Source organism: Entelurus aequoreus, linkage group LG07, assembly GCF_033978785.1.
Source record: "Entelurus aequoreus isolate RoL-2023_Sb linkage group LG07, RoL_Eaeq_v1.1, whole genome shotgun sequence".
Classification (NCBI taxonomy): domain Eukaryota; kingdom Metazoa; phylum Chordata; class Actinopteri; order Syngnathiformes; family Syngnathidae; genus Entelurus; species Entelurus aequoreus.
Genome location: NC_084737.1, coordinates 23007737 through 23034376, shown reverse-complemented (window position 1 = coordinate 23034376; position 26640 = coordinate 23007737). Strand labels below are relative to the sequence as shown.

At 39.1% G+C, this 26640-nt stretch overlaps 1 protein-coding gene across 2 annotated transcripts; it reads right to left on the bottom strand.

Moving 5' to 3' along the window:
- Positions 1-84: 84 nt before the first annotated feature.
- Positions 85-26640, bottom strand: mapk14a (mitogen-activated protein kinase 14a). 2 transcript variants are annotated; one of them, XM_062052924.1, is made up of 12 exons: positions 26266-26640; positions 17724-17853; positions 17575-17633; positions 14464-14575; positions 14330-14359; positions 12493-12540; positions 12275-12389; positions 12132-12203; positions 11518-11597; positions 9137-9215; positions 8375-8548; positions 85-1046 (listed from the first exon to the last, which is right to left on the bottom strand). In XM_062052924.1, exons 1-12 carry the CDS (start codon positions 26382-26384, stop codon positions 982-984), a joined length of 1083 nt encoding a protein of 360 aa, XP_061908908.1. In that variant the 5' UTR covers positions 26385-26640; the 3' UTR covers positions 85-981. The 2 variants fall into 2 exon arrangements, with proteins under 2 accessions (XP_061908908.1, XP_061908907.1); XM_062052923.1 differs by lacking the exon at positions 11518-11597 and adding an exon at positions 11079-11158 and having other exon boundaries at positions 26266-26637.

Below are 26640 nucleotides of genomic sequence, written 5' to 3'. Positions count from 1 at the left end.
CAAATCAATTTTGTAACAGGTGAAATCTCAAACAACTTTTTATTGAGTCCAGCAATATCTGTAGAGAAAATACAAAACAGAACAGTCTTCGAAAACAGTTTTTATTTTGCTTAACAATTTACTCAGGAGTAGTTTCACTTTTTGGACTGAAAATAGTTTATGGGATTTCTCATTTGCAATTCATAAATACACCCTCCGCAACGTATAAATAGATCTGAAATAGCTCTTTAAACACATTTAAGCAGTATTTCTATTGGAGCGTGACACTTAAAAATACCAGTAAACCGCTAACACACAACATTGCAGACAAATACAATTTTTGACAGAAAATCGTAAAAACAAAAATAACTTTAAATATGGCACATGTGCACATTCTTCAGCAGAGTATGCAGTCTGGAATACCTTTCTATAATGGGTGCCTTGTTGTGCACCCTACCTACAAAAGCAGAATATATATATATTATCGAAAGAATACAAATATTACGTGAAGCCCTTTACTGGGAAAATGTGTTGAATTGTAAAATTAGGAAAACATGGCTTACAAATTTGGAAACAACGGTTGTATTTAAAATTTGGTAAAATATTTATGGTATAATGTAACACGCTTACCATGTATTCAGTTATTGTAGGAACCCTGGCAGATTAGCTTTTGCACTTTTTACTGCTATAGACACAAATGCTTACTTACTGTATTCACAAAAATCTTAAAACAAAATAGCACAGCTGTATAGGTCCAGGTTTTTCAGCATCTAGGTGTCACAGTGATATGTCAAAATCAAAATCAACCAACAGGGACGAGATGAAAATTAAATGACTTTATATGATGTCAAGAAGCGACATCATAAATAGTGGTTCGATGTTTCCTTCCGATAGTTAAAGAGTAATAACATGCTGGCTGGCACTGTGTGTCTGAGAGTATAACACTAATGCAAATGTTCAAATTGTCAGATGCTGTCGGTGTGCTGGTAAGGAGGCACTGCGTTATTCCATGTCATCCTCATCAAAGATCCGTGGCTCAAAACTGCACATTTCCTCATAGGTTAATCCTGTAAATAACAAGAGCATATTGTGAAACTAATATTTTTACAATGAAGAATACAATCTGGGTATGGTCCAAACCAATACAGGATCAAATATTGCAAAAATCATATATAACTCCTCTAAACCTGATCCAAACAGCCAAACTATCATGTAAAGGCTCTGGTTAGCGTTGCGTGACATGCTGTAAACAGACACACAGCAGCTGCAAGGCATTGTAGCACACTTGCTAGCTAACACAGTTGCTGAAGCATGAGTCTATTAGCCTAGGGCTGTTCCCACTTTAGTTATGTATAGTTAAAGTTAAAGTACCAATGATTGTCACACACACACTAGGTGTGGTGAAATTTGTCCTCTACATTTGACCCATCCCCTTGTTCACCCCCTGGGAGGTGAGAGAGCAGTGAGCAGCAGCAGTGGCCGCACCTGGGAATCATTTTGGTGATTTAACCCCTAATTCCTTGCTGTTGCTTTACATGCAAAGAAAATAAAAATAGCTAAAAGCGATTAGTGCGACGCGGATGGACATTTGGACATTATACGTTTCAACAACAAATTTGATAAAACATTTTCAATATCACACGAGGAAGTATTGTTTCTACAGTCTTGTAGTGCTTTAAAATGTTTTCTTTTGGCACAATTCTGGAACCAATCAAGCTATGCTTCTTCCCACTCCATTTGTACATGTTCAAAATATATTTAATTGAAAATATTTGATGAAGAAGGAAGATCATCCATTCAAGCCATTACGGTTTTGGAAGATTCTTTTTGTGGAATGGAGAGCAGCTCAGTCGCCAATATTATCGATTAAAAGAGAAGCAGACGGACAGCTGCTAAGGCTAAAATGTTAATCTTTCTCGTGACTAAATTGAATTCAAAGTTCTGATTACCTGAAAGCCCCGTTCACATTCACCCTGCACACCAAATCCAATTTTTTTGCCCTCAAGTGACAGATTTTCTTTGTCAGTCTAAACGCTCCAAAATGCTTTAAAACAGATCTTTTCGCATCAAATTTAGGCCACATCAGGAGGTAGTCCAAATCAGATTAGAATCTGATCTTTTCAAATGTGACTTGAGTCTAAATGGCAATGTATGTGACTTTTTCATCAGCTGTGGGCGAGCTACGTCATTTGCGTGGGCGGGGAAAGACAGCCCACCAGCGGAAGTGGATACGTCATCACAACATCCGGTTTCGGTGAGCAAAGTCTATTTTCGATGACCGAATTTTTGGTGCATTATTAGTCAATATCGTGCAACTAAAAAGCATTATGTAATATATGAATATATATTTTGATCCCAAAGAAATAACGATTGTTTGAAAGACCGGAATTGGCGCATTTGCTTACATGTGAGTTGAAAAATAAAGCTAATGTAGATCCACACTGATGTCTGTGCCTCTGCTACCTAACAGCCATAAAAAGATTAGAACCCTCCCAAATATCCATCCATCCATTTTCTTCCGCTTATCCGAGGTCGGGTCATTGGGGCATCAGCCTAAGCAGAGAAGCCCAGACTTCCCTCTCCCTAGCCACTTCGTCTAGCTCCCCCCGGGGGATCCCGAGGCGTTCCCAGGCCAGCCGAACACAGTCTTCCCAACGTGTCCTGGGTCTTCCCCGTGGCCTCCTGCCGGTCGGACGTGCCCTAAACACCTCCCTTGGGAAGCGTTCGGGTGGCATCCTGACCAGATGCCCGAACCACCTCATCTGGCTCCTCTCGATGTGGAGGAGCAGCGGCTTTACTTTGAACTCCCCCCGGATAACAGAGCTTCTCACCCTATCGTTAAGGGAGAGCCCCGCTACTCAGCGGAATAAACTAATTTCAGCCGCTTGTGCCCGGGATCTTGTCCTTTCGGTCATAACCCAAAGCTCATGGCCATAGGTGAAGATGGGAACGTAGATCGACCGGTAAATTGAGAGCTTTGCCTTCAGACTCAGTTCCTTCTTCAACACAACGGATCGATACAGCGTCCCCATTACTGAAGACGCCGCACCGATCCGCCTGTCGATCTCTCAATCCACTCTTCCCTCACTCATGAACAAGACTCCAAGGTACTTGAACTCCTCCACTCGGGGCAAGATTTCCTCCCCAACTCGGAGATGGCACTCCACCCTTTCCCGGGCAACAACCATGGACTCGGACATGGAGGTGCTGATTCTCATCCCAGTCGCTTCACACTCGGCTGCGAACCGATCCAGTGAGAGCTGAAGATCCTGGCCAGATGAAGCCATCAGGACCACATCATCTGCAAAAAGCAGAGACCTAATCCTGCAGCCACCAAACCGGATCCCCTCAACGCCCTGACTGCGCCTAGAAATTCTGTCCATAAAAGTTATGAAGAGAATTGGTGACAAAGGGCAGCCTTGGCGGAGTCCAACCCTCACTGGAAACGAGTCCGACTTACTGCCGGCAATGCGGACCAAGCTCTGACACAGATCATACAGGGAGCGGACCGCCACAATCAGACAGTCCGATACCCCATACTCTCTGAGCACTCCCCACAGGACTTCCCGAGGGACATGGTCGAATGCCTTCTCCAAGTCCACAAAGCACATGTAGACTGGTTGGGCAAACTCCCAGGCACCCTCAAGGACCCTGCAGAGTATAGAGCTGGTCTACTGTTCCACGACCAGGACGAAAACCACACTGATCCTCCTGAATCTGAGGTTCGACTATCCGGCGTAGCCTCCTCTTCACTACACCTGAATAGACCTTACCGGGAAGGCTACCCCCGGGAGGATCTCATCCACCCCCGGGGGTAGATGAGATCCGCCCGGAGTTCCTTAAGTCTCTGGATGCTGTGGGGCTGTCTTGGTTGACATGACTCTGCAACATCGCGTGGATATCGGGGGCGGTACCTCTGGATTGGTAGACCGGGGTGGTGGTTCCTCTCTTTAAGAAGGGGAAATGGAGGGTGTGTTCCAACTATCGTGGGATCACACTCCTCAACCTTCCCGGTAAGGTCTCCCAAATATATTGCACTATATACATCCATTCATACATTATATTACCGTATTTTCCGCACTATAAGGCGCACGAAAAAACCTCCAATTTTCTCAAAAGCTGACAGTGCGCCTTATAATCCGGTGCGCCTTATACAGTTAGGTCCATAAATATTTGGACATTGACACAATTTTCAGTATTCCAGCTCTGTACAACACCACAATGGATTTGAAATTAAACAATCAAGATGGGTTTTAAGTGTAGACTTTGAGCTTTAATTTGAGGGTATTTACATCCAAATCAGGTGAACGGTGTAGGAATTACAACACATTTTATATGTGCCTTCCACTTTTTAAGGGACCAAAAGTAATTGGACAAACTAACATAATCATAAATCAAATTGTCACTTTTTAATACTTTGTTGCAAATCCTTTGCAGTCAATGACAGCCTAAGGTGTGGAACACATAGACATCACCAGACACTGGGTTTGGTCCCTGGTGATGCTCTGTCGGGCCTCTGTTGCAGCTGTCTTTAATTCCTGCTTGTTCTTTGGGCATTTTCCCTTTAGTTTTGTCTTCAGCAAGTGAAATTCATGCTCAATGGGATTCAGGTCAGGTGATTTACTTGGCCATTGCAGAACATTCCACTTCTTTGCCTTAAAAAACTCTTTGGTTGCTTTCGCAGTATGCTTCGGGTCATTGTCCATCTGCATTGTGAAGCGCCGTCCAATGAGTTTTGAAGCATTTGGCTGAATATGAGCAGATAATATTGCCCCAAACATTTCAGAATTCATTCTGTTGCTTTTGTCAGCTGTCACATCATCAATAAATATAAGAGATCCAGTTCCACTGGCAGCCATGCATGCCACTACCACCACCTCGCTTCACTGATGAGCTGGTATGCTTTGGATCTTGAGCAGTTCCTTCCCTTCTCCATATTCTTCTCTTTCCATCATTCTGGTACAAGTTGATCTTTGTCTCATCTGTCCATTAGATGTTGTTCCAGAACTGCAAAGGCTCTTTTACATGTTTCTTGGCAGACTCTAATCTGGCCTTCCTGTTTTTGAGGCTCACCAATGGTTTACGCCTTGTGATGAAACCTCTGTATTTTCTCTGGTGAAGTCTTCTCTTAATTGTTGACTGGGACACAGATACACCTACCTCCTGGAGAGTTTTCTTCATCTGGCCAACTGTTGTGAAGGGCTTTTTCTTGACAAGGGAAAGGTTTTGTCTGTCATCCACCACACTTGTTTTCCGTGGTCTTCAATGTATTTTGGTGTTCCTGAGCTCAGCAGTGCGTTCTCTCTTTTTAAGAATGTACCAAACAGTTTGTTTGGCCACACCTCATGTTTTTGCTATCTCTCTGATGGCTTTGTTCTGATTTTTCAGCCTACTGATGGCTTACTTCACTGATAGTGACAGCTTTTTGGACTTCATATTGAGCGATGACCTCCCCAGATTCCAAATGAATATACCACACTTGAAATGAACTCTAGGCCTTTTATCTGCTCTTTGTAAATGAAATAAATGAAAAAAAAAACAAGGGAATAACACACACTTGGCCATGGAACAGCTGGGTAGCCAATTGTCCAATTACTTTTGGTCCCTTAAAAAGTGGAAGGCACATATAAAATGTGTTGTAATTCCTACACCGTTCACCTGATTTGGATGTAAATACCCTCAAATTAAAGCTCAAAGTCTGAACTTAAAGCACATCTTGATTGTTTCATTTCAAATCCATTGTGGTGTAGTACAGAGCTGGGATACTGAAAATTGTGTCAATGTCCAAATATTTATGGACCTAACTGTATAAAGTTAAAGTACCAATGATTGTCACACACACTAGGTGTGGTGAAATGTGTTCTCTGCATTTGACCCATGCCCTTGTTCACCCCCTCTGAGGTGAGGGGAGCAGTGGGCAGCAGCGGTGCCGCGCCCGGGAATCATTTTGGTGATTTAACCCCTAATTCCTTCCAACTATGAGACTTTTTTCTACTTAGCGCTTCTTCTTCTACGGGGGAAAATGAAGTCAGCAGCTGCTTACCGTAGAAGAAGAAGCGCGCGGTGCATGCTGGGATATATGACTGCGCGAGGCGTGCCGTTTCATTTCCATTTGTGTGTTTATGTAAAGACCCCAAAATGGCTCCTATTAAGAGACACGCTTACGACGCAGAGTGTGGTCCGAGCTTTCAGGAAGGCAGGAATTGTCACTGAACTGCTAGACAACAGCAGCGACACTGACTTGATTAAGGACGACTTCGACGAGACGCATCTTGGATGCCGTATTCGCCCAACTGTTTAATTCGGACACTGAAGAAGAAGAATTCGAGGGATTCGTGGATGAGGAATAACTCAATAAGGTGAGCTTTACATGTTTATTTTGTACCTTGTGTTGTGTGACATTAACGTTTGAGCAATGTTGAGTTATTGATATATTGTTATTGCTTTGCACTATTTCGAGTGTTACTATATTGTGATTGTGATTTACCGTAACAGTATCAGACTGTTTTTTACGTGTTTATTGAATCGGGGAAAAGTTCCCCTCCACTATGTGATATAAATGTTGCACTACATGTTATACCTTACGGTTGTTAAAAGATAAACAAAATACCACGTCACTGACTTTACCTCGGGGAAAATAATAAAACAGCTGTTTATTCATTTTGGGAGTGAACAAAGTTGTCAGAACGCTGGTTTTTAATCTATTAATAAAGTTTGACTGACCTATCTGACTGTTTTGTTGACATTCCCTTTAGCGCAGCTCCATCTAATGGATGCATAACATAACCCCAGCCTCTACTGTAGCGTCTATTCTATGCGCCTTATAACGCAGTGCGCCTTATAATGCGGTGCGCCTTATATATGAACAAAGTTTTAAAATAGGCCATTCATTGAAGATGCGCCTTATAATCCGGTGCGCCTTATAGTGCGGAAAATACGGTACTTTAATTTATTTTCACATAGAAAACACTAATTTTTAAGGTGTGGCAACCGTATCTATGGTGGCGACTTTTATTTTATTTCATAGTGGTAGCAACTTCCTTGTTCATTTACTGAATCCGGTCAACTTCCTTTGTTTTCACTTTGACGAACTGCACATGCAAGTGACACATTGGGGCCACATTGGGTCTTGTGCTTGTTTATACTGAAGTCTGGATGACAGGGGATGCAAAACAATAACAGTGCAATACTTTATTCTCATTGTTGCTTTTTCTTTTTATTGTATTGTAATGTTTTTCTATTTTGTTTCCATTTATACCCCCATTATTTACTTTTTACTTTTTAAATTCGATCTCAATTCTGTACACTGCTGCTGGAATTTTAATTTTCCTGAGGGAACTCTCCTGAAGGAATCAATAAAGTACTATCTATCTATCTATCTATCTATCTATCTATCTGATAAAGATCACATTTTACTGGCAGTGTAAACAGTGAGCTGGATAAAATCGGATCTAAAAAAAAATCCACATTGGCTTGCAATGTAAACGTAGTCTAAGAATGAAAGCAGTGTGTGCCATTGCACACTTTTAGCAGATATGCAGATATTTTTTCCAAAATTACAATTATTTAAGTTATGATTAACATTGCAACTTGTTTTTTGCTGTCATTAAGGTTTCGCCACATTTAGTGAGAAGTGAATAAAATAAAATTGAACTCCTTTCTTTTTTTGGAAGATTCAGAATTAAATGTTTGTCCAGGGTGCACCATAAATATCCGATAAATAAAAAATTGAGCCAATGAGAAATTATGACCAATATATACCAATAAATACGATAACATAAAAAAATGGCGCCAATAAAATATTTTTTTTGACATATCTCTAATGCGTTAAGATTATACATACTGCAATCGCTGTTTTGAAAGCCTACGAAAATGCCTGTGCAACGAAAGAAGCTGCGCCAAAGCCAGCCTCAAAGAAAGGTTTTCAAACTTCAGTTAAATCTAAATTTAAATAATAATTGATATAAGTTATCGGTCTTGAGAAGCAGAATGTTAGCTGTATAGAGATCGGCTTGGAAAAAAATATATTGTGCATCCCTATTTTGTACTGAGTTTTGCTTTATTCAATGTTAAATTGAATCATTGATTGATGCTGTTGGGTCTGAAGACCAATCAAAAATGCTATTAAAAGCTACGTGCTCCTAAAGGTTATATAAAAAGCAGCGGCAGTAGTGCAAATCGACATCAATTTCTTCCTGCTGGGGAGCAGAATATTTGTTGCCAAGTGTGTACAAGTTGTCAAAATTGGGCAAATTATATGCATAAAAAATTATGTAAGAAGAAAGGAGAAACAAAAGTTGGCATCAAATTGGTATTGGTAAATAAAAAACATTATGGTATCAGATCATCACTAATACAAACACCCCTGTTTGAGTATAGGACGATAATGACATACGTTTCCACTCTTCAATGGGTAGGTCACGGCTCTCAAAGCTCTGGTCGTACGGCTCCGCCTCTGGCTCGTCATCCGGATCGTGGTACTGAGTGAAGTAAGGGTGGGCCAAAGCCTCAGCAGCTGTTATACGCTTGTCGGTATCCAGAACCAGCATTTTCTCAAGAAGGTCAACAGCTAAAAAAATAGACAGCATCAAATATTATGTAGGAGTGGGAAAAAATATAGATAAGGCAACATAACGCAATATTTTTTGTAATTACATAACATTGCATTTTAATGTTTCAATATTTATTTTTTAAAAATTATACATTTTATAAAAAAATGTATGTCATGTTTTGGGCCATTTGTAATTAATGGACGACTTCTGCACCTCCGCTCTGCAAAGTTAGCAAGGCAGTACAAGAAGTGCACAGTTAAGTACCAGTATTTAAGTGGAAAGAAACGTGATCCATTTTATTATTGAAATTATTGGAAATGGATCATTTAAATGACATTGTTTTTTTACTCAGTTAATTATTACTGTCATCTAGTGTATATATATATATATATATACACAATGTGTACTTTAAGTTACATTTTAAATTTACCACTGAACCATGTAGAATATCGCATGAATCGCCATATCACAATACTGTATCATATTGTGATATGTATCATATTGAGAAGTTATTGCCAATACCCAGCCCTATTAAATATGCATTATTCCAGGTAACATTCGAACAATTCAATAGGAAAAAGTGTTGTGTTTTTTTCTGATCTCACCTTGCGGGTTGGCGCCAATAAACACATCAGCAAAATTCCTCTTGGGCATGTGTGGCAAGGAGCTGATGTAGTTCCTCGCCTGGGGAAGTACAAAATAGTTCAAACTCTTACAAGCAGAAACATGTTGGACACATTTAGTACAGTTTGTCTCATAAAACACATAATTTCATGCTCCATGCATTAATTTGTTGCTGTTGATAGCAACTATTCTTCTAACTCGAGTGAGCCTTGATAGCACAGTATTCATATTTAATCATGGTTACATTATTACACATGACTATAATATATTAGACAGAACTCCCATTATTGCCTGGCAATTTTACCGCAGTGTGTGCAGTTCAATGTGCGTTCTCAAAAATGTCACCAAGCCATAATTACACAGAAAAAGGTTAGAATGAATCATAACCATGGTCAACAATTACAATAAAAACCCTCAGGGAAACCTCAGTGACCTCAGGGAACATGCTTTTTTTGCCGTAATAGACTACAATGAAGCGTATGTAGCACTTGGCTTCACAGTAACCACAGTGGAAGAAGATGAGGAAAGACCGGTGAACATGCAAACTCATGTGCTGTTTCCTTCAATGTTAATAAGCTTACAATGTTATGCAGATGTATAGTTATAACATTTTTTTAGACAAAATTATACTACGGTGGAGAGTGGAGGGGGCCGCAAAATATTTTGTTCTCCCAGCACTTGGCCAAAGTTTTCAGGACAATATGAAAGTGTGGCTCTAGACAAATCAGAATTGTTACCATGTTTAACTATACTTATATTATATATACTATTATGCTTACATACTTAAAGTTTTGTGTCCATATCTTGTGCAATACTTTATACATGGATACACTTGTGTATGCTTTTGGTTTGGGGTGCAACTTTCTTTACATAAACACATTGGTTAATGCTAAGTGTGCAATAGGGCTATCTGCAATAATAACCGCACTTTAACTAACTCGGCCAAAAGAGATGTACAGTACATGTTCTTCCTTAAGCCCACTTATTATATGCAACAAATAAACACACTTGCACTTTACCACTTTTATTGTACTGTTAATGATGTCTGATGATTGTGCTTTTATGCACATGTTTGTTTTTTCTTACAAACTTTATTGTATGTACCAACAACACTCCAGATGGAAATTATCCTTTGGCTACACTCTGGCACATTTACATTTGTAATGTCCATTAATGTGTATTGTCCCAGGTAACACGTCTCCCATTATAATCTTATTACTGACTGAAGGGAAGGGGTTCGGAATATGTTTGCGGTAAAATTTCATATGAAGCATTCATTCATTCATTCATTGACATTTTACATTAACTATACTGTACAAGTTGCACGCTCCGCTGCCCTGCAAACAAAATTACTTTAAGTTATTCCCAAGTTTTAATTGAGACGATATAATAAAACAGTTGCTGAAATGCATTTTTTGTAAGATATGCTATAAATATTTTTGATGATAATAACTGTTGCGGGACTGACTAATTATTCTAATAATACATGCATCAACGTTATTATGCTGATAAGAGTTCATATGAAAGTCCCCTGGCTTACATGTGGAACGACTTACCTTTGAGTGTTAGACAGGCCTCCTCTCTTCCTGTTTTTAAATCGCTCTTAAAAACATACTTTTATTCCATGGCTTTTAACACTGAGTGATCTCCATCCTGCTATGGCGTCCCACAATGCACCTGCTGTGAACCTGTTTTTATGTTTTATTTATTTATTTTTTATCGTGCTCTGTTTGTGTTGTGGTGTGCTTACTCGTTTCTCTTGTGTTATCTTTTAACCTGCCCATTGTACAGCACTTTGGCTACCCCTGTGGTAAATTTTAAATGTGCTTTATAAATAAAGTTGATTTGATTTGATTTGATTTGATGTGCTTCTTGGCTTCACACTCTGTGGTCTGTAATAAAGCATGCGAGGAACGTGCTCACCTCATGGCTGGGCATCCTGTTTATTAGAGATGCTGGGGGTGTTCCTGTCAACCGCATTATCTGCTGAAGCTGGTTTATGTCTACGAAGCTTGTGTCAAGGGGAGTATTGCGACAGGGGCAGAGTTGGTTAAGAAGCCTCTTCTCAACGTAAGTTGACGGGCACTGCGCCGTTACATTGAGAAGCACACTTCACGCTTCAAAGCCAAAGGAGGTGAAAGGAAAGACACGACAAGAGTTTGCCATACAGTTAGTCAGCGAAAGCCGGTGTCCATCACCTGATTGTCCCACAGCAAACAGCGTATTGTATGTTATCACAAACCCAGAGATATGTAGCGAAGAAAACATGCTGTCAGTGAGGTAGCACACTCATGAAGGTGTCGCAACACTTGGGCTGGGAAAACCAGTGAGAGCAAAGCCTTGTGCGACGTCGGCAACTCACACAATCTGAAGAAATTTTCATCAAGAGCTCAGGCCCTGGTGTTCCGACGAGCAGCATGATTAGCTTCAACTGATCAATGTCTACCAGCACAAGTTAAAGGAAGACCAGACAATAGACAGGAGCCTGAGTCTTCAGTTTCCTTGTGATATCCGCTGTCATTGTGTTACTGTAGTTACAGGCGTTATCTCACACCTAACTTGAGAGAGCAGAATGGAAAGAAGAGGCCTGTTGTGTGGCTTCTTTTGAGCGCAGCCGTTAGTCTGAATACTATCAGGAGGGGAAAGGATAAGCGCAATTCTGACATTTCAGCTGGAGATGAGACCCGTGCAAGGACAAACTGTGGTGAAAAATGGACCATATGGAGTTGAAGTGAAGCAGGAGTAGAGGCAGACAAGTAGAGCATTGACAAATATGAGCTTCTCAAGCTAGAGGAAAGTGAGGAGAATGTCCCCTATCTGTGCTACATAGTCAGAACACCTAAGGCTGTCTCATGTGTGAAGAGAAAAGTAAGAAAAGCTTTCGTTATAATGTTGTCAAAAGCATGAGCACAGAGAAATACTTGTGCAGAACTAACAGCGACTATAGAGTCTGATCACTGCAAATGACAAGGATACGGTCAGTTCCAGGGAACAAAGTTCTTCCAGTGAGAAGTTCTGCCATTATACACCCCACCGACCAAATATCCACTGCAACACAGAAATGAGAAACGTGAAACAACAGATCTGTTTTGTTTGAGCGTGTTTTTATGTCCCTCTACCTGTCATGTTGTAATGCATCCAGTTCAACATGATCTCTGGAGCGCGGTACCAACGGGTGGCCACGTAGCCAGTCATCTCGTCGTTTGTGTGCCGTGCCAAGCCAAAGTCCAAAATCTGACAGGGGTTTTAGGGGATGACAAAAGGAGCAGTGTTTGCTTCGTATTATAAGCAATATAGCGGGGTGTTTTTTGCCCAACTGTAGCAGCAAATCCCTCACCTTCAGCTCGCAGTCCTCATTTACTGCAAGGTTGCTTGGTTTCAGATCCTGACAGAAAGAAAGACATGGAAAGTAATGTTAGTAATGTGCGGCCAGAATAATGCTATTTTATAAAAACAGTGCTTTAATGGATATTTGTGTATAAGAGCATGTGCCAAAATTAAACAGAGGTTTTAATTTTTTGACTATCAACACAACTTACACACATAAGCTAGAGAACACTGTATTTAGCAAGACACACAACTAGAAAAGTACTCGGACAGCACAGGCCTTCGCCAAGGCCTAGTATCTAATGGTAAAGAACCCTTTAAAATTTCCTGAATCCAAGTGGTGATTCAGATGACCCCCAAAATGTGATCACTATTTCCTTATCCCATTCCTCACATTTCCTGCAAGTGTAATCTAAATCTGCCTGTAACGTTTTGAGCTACGTTGCTAACAGACAGATAAGACAAACCCACGCTAATTGACGGAATAAATTCAATTGCCAAGTCCGTGCATGTTTGTTTTGTTCGCCCATCGTTACCAAACAAGCTGCAAGAGGATTCACTCTCAATGGTCTCAGCGTTTCGTGTTCTCTAGCGGAATGAAATATACGGTGTGAACCCTCTTGACAATCATCCACTCTCTTTGTATCTGTAGGTGGAGGCGGGACGGAGCCCCTAGCATAAAACACACACACACACACACACACACACACACACACACACACACACACACACACACACACACACACACACACACACACACACACACACACACACACACACACACACACACACACACACACACACACACACACACACACACACACACACACACACACACACACACACACACACACACACACACACACACACACACACACAAAGAAGTTCAGCCTCGTAACTTAAGGTAAATAGTACAATGATCCGGATCACTCCAAGATGTTATCCCATTCCTGACATTTCCTGAATGTTTCATTAAAAGCTGCTCAGAAGTTTTTAAGTTATGTTGCCAACCACCTGGCTAACAAGCAGACAAACAAGTAATTACATTATCTCTTGGCGAATGTAATATAGGCCTAAACAAAATACTCCGGCAGGACATAGTCCATGGAGGTCTATACGGACTCACGTTCACCTCCACAAGGACCGTGCGTGCAAATTTTACAAATGGACTCCGCTCTGTGCATTGTGGCACACATAACACAGCTTGGCAAGGTAACACACACACACACGCATTATCTTTGTATGTTGTCAGCTAATGATAGTGATTTAGCAAAGTTTAGCTACCAACATTGCTATCTTTGAATGTATATTCTATCATAACAACATTTTGACTTCAAATTGTTTGTTGCTTCTTTGGGATTTCTTATGTGTGAGTGCTGCCTGCGTGTTCGAGACAGCGGTGGGTGACAGTCTGACACCAAACTAATTCCTGGGGCTGACAGGCAATTTATATTCATTATAATTACTGGTAGTAGTTCTGAGAAAATTGCAAAATAATTAGTAACAATTGCTTAATTAAGAATTCTGTCACAATGTGCTGCCGTGTTTTAAAGAAAATGGAGTGCACTACTTGGCAGCAACCAGCAGAGGCGCTGCTGGTTCTGAATTTGAGTGTTAATCTCAACTTGTTTACTTTCTGAAAAATAACATGGATTTTGGATTTGGACATTGGATTTTTTAACTCATGGTCCTTTTAGTAATTTTCCCACCGCTCTGTTTAAATACCAGTTCCAAGAAGAAGTCTCCACTAACCTTGACACACTTTTCCAAACCACATTGATTAGGGCAAACTGACATTTAAGTCATGATTTAAACAAACAGAAAAATACATTAAAAAGGGCACTTACTCTGTGAATGATGTCAGCTGAGTGGATGTACTAGACACACATGTTGAAGAAGATATACATGAATGTTAGGTGTTATATTTGATTTATTCAGTAGTTTGTGTCACAACAGGTGCGCAATAAAAAATAAAACCCACCTTTAACCCTCGAAGGATCTGGTATATGAGGAACTGAACGTGGTCATCTGTGAGTTTTTGACATTTCACTATGTTGTTGAGATCAGCACCCATTAAGTGAGTCACCAGGTACCTGCCAATTAGGTAAACAACACAGACAATAATTAAGGAGGAACAGTCTGCTTTTTGTTTTACTAATAATTTCAACTGAACTGGCAAAGCTGCTTGGTGTCACAGGCTTCTCACACAAATGGAATGCCATGTGAAAACAATACACAAATAAATGGCCATCAAGAGGCAGCATCCGTGTTTAATAAAGCCCATCCTGCACTTATGGAAGTGGGGCAGGGCAGCATATTCGACAATATTCTTCAATACAGAGTAGGCAGAGTGGAACTTTAAAGCAGCGGTTGAACTCGTTCTCAGCAGCGCAACACTGAGCAAAGTTCAGCCGCCTTGGAAAACGAAGATATAAATAGTGATCTTCTCTAATATGCTGTGCAATGCTTCAGAATGACTCATGTTGCACAAACAGCATGTATGCATGATGTTCAATTTGTTGCAACACTTAACGCATTGAATTAAATCAAAAAGAAAAGCCTACACATTCCCTGCTCAATGACATATTTTACACTCTAAGAAAGCCTTGAGAGCAACTTCAGCAAACCACTTCTGCAATATATTAGGAATAAAAACGCAGAGAAATGAAATGTACACGTGTGAATGTTACAAGGCTCAAAGATGAGCAGAGTGGAAGGAATGTATTTCTAAGTATTTGGCAAAGGGACATTCTTGTGTTGGTTGGCGCCCCAAACTCCCAGCACTTTCTGTCTAATCTTCCTGCAAGTCGCTCAGTGTGCAGGGACGTCCACACACGCACACACACAATGTACGGTACATCTAATTATGGAGTCAACATCGAGCTGCCTACTTCCTCATTTATAACAACTGAAGGCAGAAAAATGTATTATGTTTTTGTTAGCAAAGCAGCTAGATGGTTTCAAATTAAAAAGCAGGAAACAACTACGGAAGTGCCTGCTAAGTTGCAGCAGCTGGAATGTTAGCATTAACTGAATACAAATCTAACAGCGTGTTCAGTCAGCTGGCTTGCCTCCAGGTGTTTCCCAGCCTTATGGGCCTTCTGCCTAGAAACTAACACTACATTTACAAGACAAGAATGTAGAAAAAAAAAAAGGGAAAATATTTGCACTTGTGTCAAGTTAAACATTGCACACAGACAGTGACAGACCACTAGTTGGCAATGTCACTATGTTAAGAAGCACTACAGACACAGATGCATAGCAACAGCTTCTTGTACCAGAAAAAAAGTTACTGAGTAACATACTGTAGCTATGTGGTATGCTAAGTAACCTAAATTGCGCAAGTAATGTGACTGATGAAGCAAATGTACACTTTGCTAAATAAGCATTATAAAAAAATACACTCCTCTAGCAATGTTGCGCCATTCCTGTTATGATTGTGACATGTGCACATTTCCTTCATTTTTATTATGCAGACACGCTAGTACAATTTTTTTTAAAAACACCCTCTTGTTGTGGTGGTTGCATTTTTGTCTTAAGTGTCTTTGTTAGGAACCAAAACCACAGAGATATGATCCGGGAGTTGTTTACCAAACATGTGGATCATCTAGTCTGCTTGGAAGCAAAATCTTGTGCTGCTCAAGTAGGAAAGGTCCAAAGTCCCACAACATGGACCAGCGTTAACATGATAGAACAAGACATGCGTTAATTTTACGGTCTTATTACAGTATATCTCAATTTGTGTTAGAAGAAAAGGCAGGGTTTTTTGTTTTTTTTAAATACATGATTGCCCTGTTTACATTGCTATCAGATTTTGTGCCCTTAAGAGACACAAATCAGGTTTTTTTGCCAGTCTAAAGGCTCCAAAGTGCTTTAAATCTGATCTTTTGGCATCAGATTCAGGCCACATCAGGAGGTAGTCCAAATCCGATTGGAATCTGATCTTTACAAATGTGACTTCGGTTTAAATGCAATGCAACCAGTATGTGACTTTTCCGTCAGCTTTGGGCAAGCTAGCGGAAGTGGATATTTCATCACAACATCCGGTTTCAATGAGCAAAGTCTATTTAAGACAACCGAATTTTCGGTGCATCACCTGTCAATAGTGCACAAATAATAGATTATATGTAATATACGAATATATGTTTTGATTCCAAAGAATTAGTGATTGCTGAAGGATCGGAATTAACGCTTACATGTGAGTTGAAAATTAAAGTTCCCGTAGATCCACGCTGATGTTTGTGTCTCCTCTACTTAACAGCCATTAAAAGATTAGCATCTCACAAATATATGACACTATATACATCCATTCATACATAATATTACATGAATTTACTCATTTTTAAAGGCGTGGCGACTTTTATTTTGTAGTAGTAGCGACCTCCTCCCCGTCAACGTCCTTTGTTTTCAGGTTAGCGAACTGAGCATGCAAGTGACGTAGAGACCACATTGGGGGCCACATGCGCGTTTACAATGGAGTCTAATAAAATCAGATTTTACTTTCAGTGTTAACAGTAGGATTGAAAAAAATCAGATTTGGGCCACTTTGGCCTGCAGTGTAAATGTAGTCTTAGATGTGCCATTATCCCATATTACAGTTTTGACTTCGGTATTTTCCTGAACTTTGTATCATTTCCTGTCCTGGTGCTCCTATTATAGTTTTACTTCCTGTTTGATTAATGTTTTGCTGCACCTTCACTTTCTGTTCTGTTTCCTACCAGCACCAGGGCCGCCTTAACCTAAGAGGGGGGCCTTTGGGCCGAGGGGTTTTTGGGGCCCCTCCCCAAACCTTAAGTTAACAAAAAAACAACACACAAATCAAAAAGTCAGGCAAATATGCAAAGTGATGTGCTAGCAGTTGTGTCATTCTCTGAGGAGTTCAGCTAGTCCATGCAAAAAAAGTTCCCAGACTTAGCAACTGCATAATTGATCCGCAGTGCAATGTTACAGGCCATAACCATCCATCCATTTTCTACCGCTTGTCCCTTACTGGGGGGTGCTGGAACCTATCTCAGCTGCACAAGGTATTAAAGATATTTTCCTTTTTAAAAAAATTAGTAAAGACACAAGATTTTTAATACGCTAGACTTACACATCTGTGAACTCCTTCAAACTGGTAGCGGGGCTGAAAACATCAAAGAGGCCGATCACCTGGAAACAATGACATAACCAAGGGTCGTCCAATCAACACAATGAGACGAAAACATGACAAAAGACAAGACAAAAAGTTACTGGACAAACATTTTCATGTGTCATGTGCTTCAGCAACCGCAGCTCTCTGTAAGTGCGCTTAGCATGGATGAGGGACTGGAACGGCCTGGAGAGCTTCTTCACAGCCACTTTCATGCCAGTCTTCATATCATCAGCAGAACTGATAAAAACAAAAAAAAAGCACAAATGTTACTGTCAATGAAGTTAGAAATCACTTCCTGTAAAGCACACATGCACATGCAAACTGGAGACACACAATGGCTGAAAGAATGTGAGTTATGTTGATAGAAATGTTTTAAACCTCAGAAACAAGTTATTTGCAGAGGGCTTAAGAGCTACATCAGCAGAAATGTCCATCTCTCGGCACAATTGCCTGCAGATATGACTGTCTCCAATCCAAACATCCCCTTCAGACTTGGTGCACTAGCACTCAGAGACCACAAATCAAACTGAACTAATAAAAAAAGTGCATTCTTGAAAATGTTGACGGGCACAGAAAATAACACTGTGATTTTTATTGTTGTTGTCATGTGGAGTGTGGCGTACAACTGTCACTGTAGACTAGTAAAAGTTTTAAAATAACTTTATGACCTTTGCCAGCTTGATCATGGATCCTCTAAAAGCTTTTTGTGGTCAGGCATGGCTCACATAAGCCTAATTTTTTTGTTCTGGGCAAAACTCCAAATGTTTGAGAGGTTTTTATTCAATTTAAGTATCTGTAGTTTACCCCTTCAAACTCACCATCTTAAGGGCTACTGCTATCAATTTGTTTGGTAATCGAGTCATCTATCAATTAGTTTGTTTGATTATTCGAGTAATTGGATTAAAAAAAACATGTTATAGTTTCACTACATATTTTGAAATAAACTTTTTCTGCTTGTCGTGATCTCCTTTTTTTGCTGATAAATGCACATCATCAACATTGAAACTTCACGTTTATCATGTATGCATTAATATAAATTAAAACCTCTCCGCACTGTTTACCGCCATATGGATTATGACACCCACACCCACCCCTCTCTATTGCAACAGCCGTGCAGAAACTATGTCCGCTTAGTTAAAGTTACAAGCACTCCATTCGGTCCAGATTGTATACATTTTTATTAAAAAATAAATCGAAGTAACAGAATATAAATCGAAGCTTTTTTCCCCAAATAGAATGAATCAATTTAAAGGGGTCCTGTTATGCAAAACCAACTTTTCTTACCTGTTAGCAACTGTGTTTAAGTATTTGGGATCTCTATAAGTTCCAAAAATTTGAAATAAAACCATAGAGACATAGTAGAGATATTTCTAAAACAATTTTGCGTTACTCCAAACGAGACGTTTTATAATTTGAGATTTTAGTGACGCATTTTGCCCTAGTTACATCAGCGGATATATTCATATATGGCAGAGGTTTATCCAAAGAGCTTAGCGCGAGTCTGCCATTTTTAATTAGTTGTAGTCAATAAGTTTCTTCTTTTTCTCTCTACTGCTCGCTAGTGTTACCATACCCGAGTTATTGTGCAAAAATATGGGGAAATAATTACAAAAGTACACTTCGGTCACTAATTGTGTTACAAAAAGGTCAATTAGGATCATACACAATGCTGGATATAGATAACATACAACCCCTTTATTTATCGAATCAAGAATATTGAAATTCAATGAGTTGGTGAATTTGCAAACAGCTAAAATTGTGCACAAAGCAAACTATAACCTGTTACCCATGAATGTACAACAATTCTTCTCAACGAAAGAAGATACAATATAATCTTACAGAAAAATGTAACCTAAGACATTTGTATGCACACACACAACACTAAAGACTTTTTGCATAACAGTATGTGGAATTACATTATGGAATGGATAAAGTAAAGAAGTGAAACAATGTACTAACATAAATAAACATTGATTGATTGATTGATTGATCCACTTTAAGAAACTGTTCAAACTACAAGTGTTTACAAAGTACAAAGAAGAAGAATACTGGTAAATGTTTTGAACATTAGTTAAAAAAATATACTATCTTATTATCATTAATATTATTGTATTATAATATTACAACATTATTTAGCTCATCCTAAGTGACTTACCTAGTTATGAAAAAAACTGTTCTATTTACACTACACCAATTGTAATGTGTGAAATGTTTGGAATGTGTACATACGAAGTACAGGGAGTGAACATACAGTATGTGTAAGTAATTGATATGAAGTGGAAAAGGGGTAGGATTAAATAAACATTGATTCTTCCTTCTCCTTTTTGGACATGTTGTAAAGAATATGCTCAAATTTGATGCATCATTTTGAAACTATATATGTTCAAGTAAAACCAATCTGAATCTGATTTTGAATCTAACCTCTTGTTGTTGGGCAGACTGGCTTGTATATACGTACATGCACATGCCTGGAGGAGGACTTTGACATTTAAATACCGTAAGATGGGCCCACAAAACCGCACATCATCTGAAAGCGGCTTGAAGATGGTCAGTGAAACAAAATCTATGCAAAATGTTGACCAAAGCACCACCATCACATGTTATGAGACCACAAGGAAGTCTTTTAAAATTAGAAAAAAAATCATAATATGACCCCTTTAATCAATTAATCATTGTAGCCCTAATCTTAATCAGAATTACCTTTATTGGCCAAGTATGTTTAGCACACAAAATTAGACTAGGTAGACTGTGCTCTCTTTGTTCAATTTAATAAACAAAGAAAAACTACAAGAGTGCGCAGTACCATGGCGGCCACGCGTGAACCCCAGGTATGCTAAAAGCCTGACTCCAATGATCTCTTTTGAGTTTATTAACTCAAAGGTTAACATAATTTTGAGGTCTTTTTGGTTGTTCTCAATAAAGACATGAACAGTCAAAACAATACTGTGTTGTGTTTTTTGACACAATATATTTGTGTTAAAGATCAGATCACATTATGATAAATTTATTGTGAAAAGCATGGAATTCTGAAAGGTTCTTGCAACTGTATTTAAAAAAAAATATGTTAATCATGCTGACCACTGGACTCAACTACTGCCCACAATTGTGATGTTTTTGGTCCTCAAATGTGCAGCCCTGATACAAAGTAAAAGTTGCATTATACATGAAGTAGCCAAGAAACACAATGGCAGGAGACACAAAGGAAACAAAACAATTACAGTGCATAGACTGGTAGGCAACCACTAAGTAATCTGACTAGCAACAGATTATCCTACTACCCGGCAACAGAACAGCTGTCCTCTTCCATTTTGCAAAACAAACATCTGCCAACTGAAGCAAGTGCACTGTTGACAACATTTTGTCCTAGATACTCTCTGCAACTTGAATGGAGTCCATTCTAACAAAGATTTTGACACTGATACTTTGGGCATGTGCTTAAAATGTATTTCCTCCATTTGCCACTGTGCACATTATTAGTCAAAGTGGGCATACTTAGAAATCTTATTTTCTCATTATCCTTCATCCATCCATCCATTTTATACCGGTTGTCCTTCTCGTGGTCACGGGGGGCTGGAGCCTGTCCTAGCAGCACTGGACGGAAGTCAGGGAACGCCCTGGACAAGTCACTACCTAACCGCATAGGGCTGGGCCGATAAAACAATATCAATATATATCACGATAGACACGTAATCGATATCAATAAAAAATGTGTTTGATAAAACGTTCGCGCGATATATATATATATATATATATATATATATATTAAGAGAGCACAGTCTACCTAGTCTAATATATATATATATATGTTTGATAAAACGTTCGCGCGATATATATATATATATATATATATATATATATTATATAAATGTATCTATACTGAAATCTTTTAACCAAGTTTTATTGAAAAAAAACCAAACGACACATTCAAAATGATTTCCATTGAAGAAGGAACCTTACTGTATGTAAGAACACTGTACTTGTACCTCAAGTAAAAATTTAATGTGCATATGAAAACAACACAAGCACTATAAACAAAGTAATATGGCAGAAACAAAATAACATAATTAAGTAAAAATAAATGTGGAAATTGTGCAAGATAGCACTTTTTTGACATAAGAAATAAACAAATAAAACACAAATGTAAGAATTTTGCAAGAAGGCACCTCATGCCCATAAGACATATCTGCACTTTTTGTCCATACAAATACAGATATTGTGTTCATCATATACGTATGGGATCTAGTCTTACACATAGAGCTGCACGATTATGGCCAAATTAATTATCAAGATATTTTTTTTTTTATCAATAGTGAAATCACAATTATTAATCCGGATTATTCATTAAGTTAGGTTAAACAGTGTTGGGTTGGGGTGTGAACGTAATGTCTAAGAAGGCTATAAACGTAATCCATATATTTAAAGACAAACATTTGTCTTTATGTTCATTAATAGTATTAATATGTCACCCTTTTAACATTACATGATGCCTGTATCACTATGTTTATATTTCAATAGAGAGAAGTATGTTTTTAAATGATGTACATTTACATCTACATGTTGGATTGGGACAGATCCATTAAGAGTTTGAGCATAAATATTTTGTAAAGGAATTCAATATACACCATAAAACATTAACAAAGTGCTATGTCACATGAATGTTTCTTAAAGTAACTTTGTGAAATAAAAGTTGTTGACAACATGTAAAATCATGGTGTTTACTTTTTGATATCAATATAAAACAAAGTTTGGCTAATTAAGATAAAGTCTAATAAACTTTGTTCTTTTCCAACATCATCGTGTGTTTCAGCACAACAGTTTGGCCAACAAAAACAAACACGAGTGATACCTCTCACATTTAATACACAATCTTCACAGCCTGCGTTCAATTCGAAAAGATGATAAAACATTTTAGCGAGTATTGATGTTATCCGAACACTGAAAAAGTTGCAGTTAAATAAAAGAAGAGTGAGCGTCCCAGTAAATAAAACTAAAGACTTTATAAACAAGTTGTGCCAACGTTCCCAACACATCGCCTGCTGCATGTTTCCTCACGTCATTAACTCTCAGTCATAGCAGGACGCTGTGTTGAGAAAATTAAACAAACATCTCCTCCACTGTATACTTTTAGTGTGGGACAAATGCGTCCGTCTCCAATATTGTCAACACCTGTCGTCATTTAATAGCAGCAGTGCGCTCTTGAACGCATGCTGAGACTACAAGGAAATAAAGCGAGGGGAAAGGTAGTTGAACGAAGTGTTCGGCTCCGTTTAGTCCGAGACAAACTCTACGGAGCAAAGTCTGTAGTTGCTTTACGCCATGTTCCAAGCTAAAAGACGTTAGTGTGCATGCGCCGGTGCTGCAGTGACTCCTTTTTCAGGAAGGAAGCAGTGTTGCCTAAAATGCTTTAATAAATGACGGTTTTTCGGTAATTAAAAATTTAAACGATATTACTAACCGGGGTTTATCATTACACCGTTTATATTGTTACATCCCTAATATATCCATCCATCCATTTTCTACCGCTCGTCACTTTCGGGGTAGCGGGGGGTGCTGGAGCCTATCTCAGCTGCATTCGGGCGGAAGTACAAGTCGCCACCTCCAGGTCCTTAATATATATATATATATATATATATATTTTTTTTTTTTTTTTTTTTTTTTTGTGGTTTGTTTTTTCCGGGTGTGTCGGTCGATGGCGGAGGGTATTATCATTAAACACCTTTAACTTGTTAACAAAAACCTCTCTTTCATAAATAAATAAATATAAATGATATATATGAATGAGGTAGATCCCCTCCACTTGGTCAATTGAAAAGTAGCTCGCCTGAAGCATGGTTGCTTGGATGAACAAAGGCACTCGGGGTCTGGTAACTTAACCAAACAGGAAGTGAGCAATGGAGTGACAAGCTAAACAGCCAATTGCATAATAGTATCAACTAGCATGTTTGGTTGTGCCAGCTTGCTGTCTCGCTGTTGATTCTCTGCATGCAGTGAGAAGAGACAGTAACAATGACTAGTGCAGAGAGCAGATAAATTGTGGGCAAAACAGGAACAATTTTGAGGATTTTTTTTTTCAAACATACCGTAGTCCTTGACCACGCGCACGTATTCTTTTCAACCCTCGTCCGTTCCCCTTTCGGATGTATGGAAACAGGTAGGAACTTAAGTGCGGGACTGTATAAATAAATAAACTATAACAAACATGCTACTTTAAAATTATAATTTAGTCCAATAATATCTCAATAATAATTACTGTAAAACATGAATTAATTTCCATACTTGAGAATAACCAACAAAATTAAATGTTACACAGACCATGTAACTTCCGGCAGTAAACTTGCAAAAAAGTTTTTTTCCCAGGTTTCTCTGTTTACATTTTCACATTGGCACTATTTTGTTACACTTTATTTAGCATTTCTTACATATTTCTTAATGTTAGCACCTTAATTTGAAGAGGTCACTGTAAAGTGTTTACAGTGTTTTTAGAATTGCGTTCACATTGATTGTTAGAGCAGTGTTTTTCAACCTTTTCTGAGCCAAGGCAAAAAAAATGTATTGAAAAAATCTTGAGGCACACAACCAGCAGAAATCATTGAAAAATGAAACTCAGTAGCCGATAATGACAATAAAAATGTGTTCTCGCAATTGTTGGATATCAATTCAAACCATAACCAATCATAGCTCTTGTCTCAAAGTAGGTGTACTGTCACAATACGCCGTAACTTATTGAGTTTTTTGGTGTTTTCCTGTGTGTAGTGTTTTAGTTCTTGTCTTGCGCTCCTATTTTGGTGGCTTTTCCTCTTTTGTTGGTATTTTCCTGTAGCAGTTTCATGTCTTCCTTGAACGCTATTCCCTGCACCTGCTTTGCTTTCACTCAAGACTATTTAAGTTGTTTTTAACCTTTTTCGTGGGGACATTGTTGATTGTCATGTCATGTTCGGATGTACTTTGTGGACGCCGTCTGCTCCACACGCTGTAAGTCTTTGCTGTCGTCCAGCATTCTGTTTTTGTTTAATTTGCAGCCAGTTCAGTTTTAGTTTCGTTTTGCATAGCCATCCCTAAACTTCAATGCCTTTTCTTAGCGGTACTTGCCTTTTATTTATTTTTGGTTTAAGTGTTCGATACCTTTTTACCCACACGCTGCCTCCCGCATATTGTGATCACCACAAACCATGTTCCCAACATCTACAAAGCAATTAGCTACCTGCTGCCGCCTACTGATATGGAAGAGTATTACACGGTTACTCTGCCGAGCTCTAGACAGCATACTCGACAACGGCACATTTGCGGATTATAATTACTGGTTTGCAAAACATATTTTTAACCTAATCAGGTGAAATTACATAATCTCCCACAGCACACCAGACTATCTCACGGCACACTAGTGGCGCAGTGGTTGAAAAACACTGTTGTTTCCAATGGTTGTGTTGACATTTCCTTTCCTTTCTGCCTGTAAAGCTGAGGGGAATACACCGTAATTTTCGGAGTATAAGTCGCTCCGGAGTATAAGTCGCACCGGCCGAAAACGCATAATAAAGAAGGAAAAAAACATATATAAGTCGCACTGGAGTATAAATCGCATTTTTTGGGGAAATGTATTTGATAAAACCCAACACCAAGAATAGACATTTGAAAGGCAATTTAAAATAAATAAAGAATAGTGAACAACAGGCTGAATAAGTGTACGCTGTACGTTATATGAGGCATAAATAACCAACTGAGAACGTGCCTGGTATATTAACGTAACATATTATGGTAAGAGTCATTCAAATAACTAACATATAGAACATGCTATACGTTTACCAAACAATCTGTCACTCCTAATCGCTAAATCCCATGAAATCTTATATGTCTAGTCTCTTACGTGAATGAGATAAATAATATTATTTGATATTTTACGGTAATGTGTTAATAATTTCACACATAAGTCGCTCCTGAGTATAAGTCTCAAACTATGAAAAAAAAACTGCGACTTATAGTCCGAAATACGGTTATCACAGAAAGGTTACAAAATGTGAACATTTAATATATATTTATCCTAGTCCATATTTTTCATAGGTTGTAAAACATACCAATAATTATTGATATCGACCCAAAAAAAAAAAACTTGATACAGTTTTCATCCATATCGCCCAACTCTAGCCTAGTTAGTTTAAAGCAGCATGATCCTGAGATAACCCTAAATAACCACTTAGGGGAGATTTCGAATTTTTCCATGCACCTGAAAATGATTAAGTTAATGAAATGCTACCAAAACACAACCTGTCTGACTATAGACTTTGCTTTTACATGCATGTCATGACAGTAGCAAGGTGGTCAGTTCCGTCCTAAGAAACGTAAAAACATACGTCAGCTACGTAAGAGTGTACGTATTTAGCATTGTACGACAGTTCGACGTTACAACTATATGTGCGGTTTCTGGAATACGTGTTTGACTGTGCATGTAAAGGCATTGTCAAGTTGACCAAAATAGATGATATTTCAGAGTTTCAGCGCGTCAGCGAATACTATTTTCGAGGCTCTACCTTGCTAGCAAACAGTGCGGACAAGCTAGCGGAACTTTAGCATGAGTACCGTAGGCCTCATTGATGTGAATGAGGGGGGGGTCGGGTTGGATAAACACATTCTTACACAAATCATAAATTGTTTTACCACACGGATCCATAGGCACCAGAGCCGACTGGCGAGAGGTTCTGGTAGCGCTCCGGGACTTCCCATATCGCCTTGTTGACTTCCTGCGGGTAAAACTTGGGTCTCTCTTTCTGCGACATCCCTGCAAAGGCAGCTGTCGACCACCGACTCGTCTGTCTGCACTCAGCTCGGACTTCAACTTCTACAAACTTTTTTTTAAAGCGGCAACACAAATGTTTTCCCCCCCCACCCGCGCCGTCCGACAGGCTTATGCAGAGTACGATTCGAGTTGCGAAATGCTGCTAAAATCCCCGTTTGATGCACGCACGTCTTGAAACATTCACGCTGTTTGTTCCTCTGTCGCCCACTCAAACTCTCGGAGTCTCCGACTCCTCC

Bases quoted from the DNA above. Each gene is read 5' to 3' on its own strand.
- mapk14a (XM_062052924.1), bottom strand. From the start codon at position 26,384: ATGTCGCAGAAAGAGAGACCCAAGTTTTACCCGCAGGAAGTCAACAAG. The intron at 14,576-17,574 runs GTAAGTCTAGCG...CCTAATTGGCAG, and splicing joins TTGAAGGAGTTCACAGATGT to GTACCTGGTGACTCACTTAA. The intron at 14,360-14,463 runs GTGGGTTTTATT...ATGTGTGTCTAG, and splicing joins AGATCCTTCGAGGGTTAAAG to TACATCCACTCAGCTGACAT.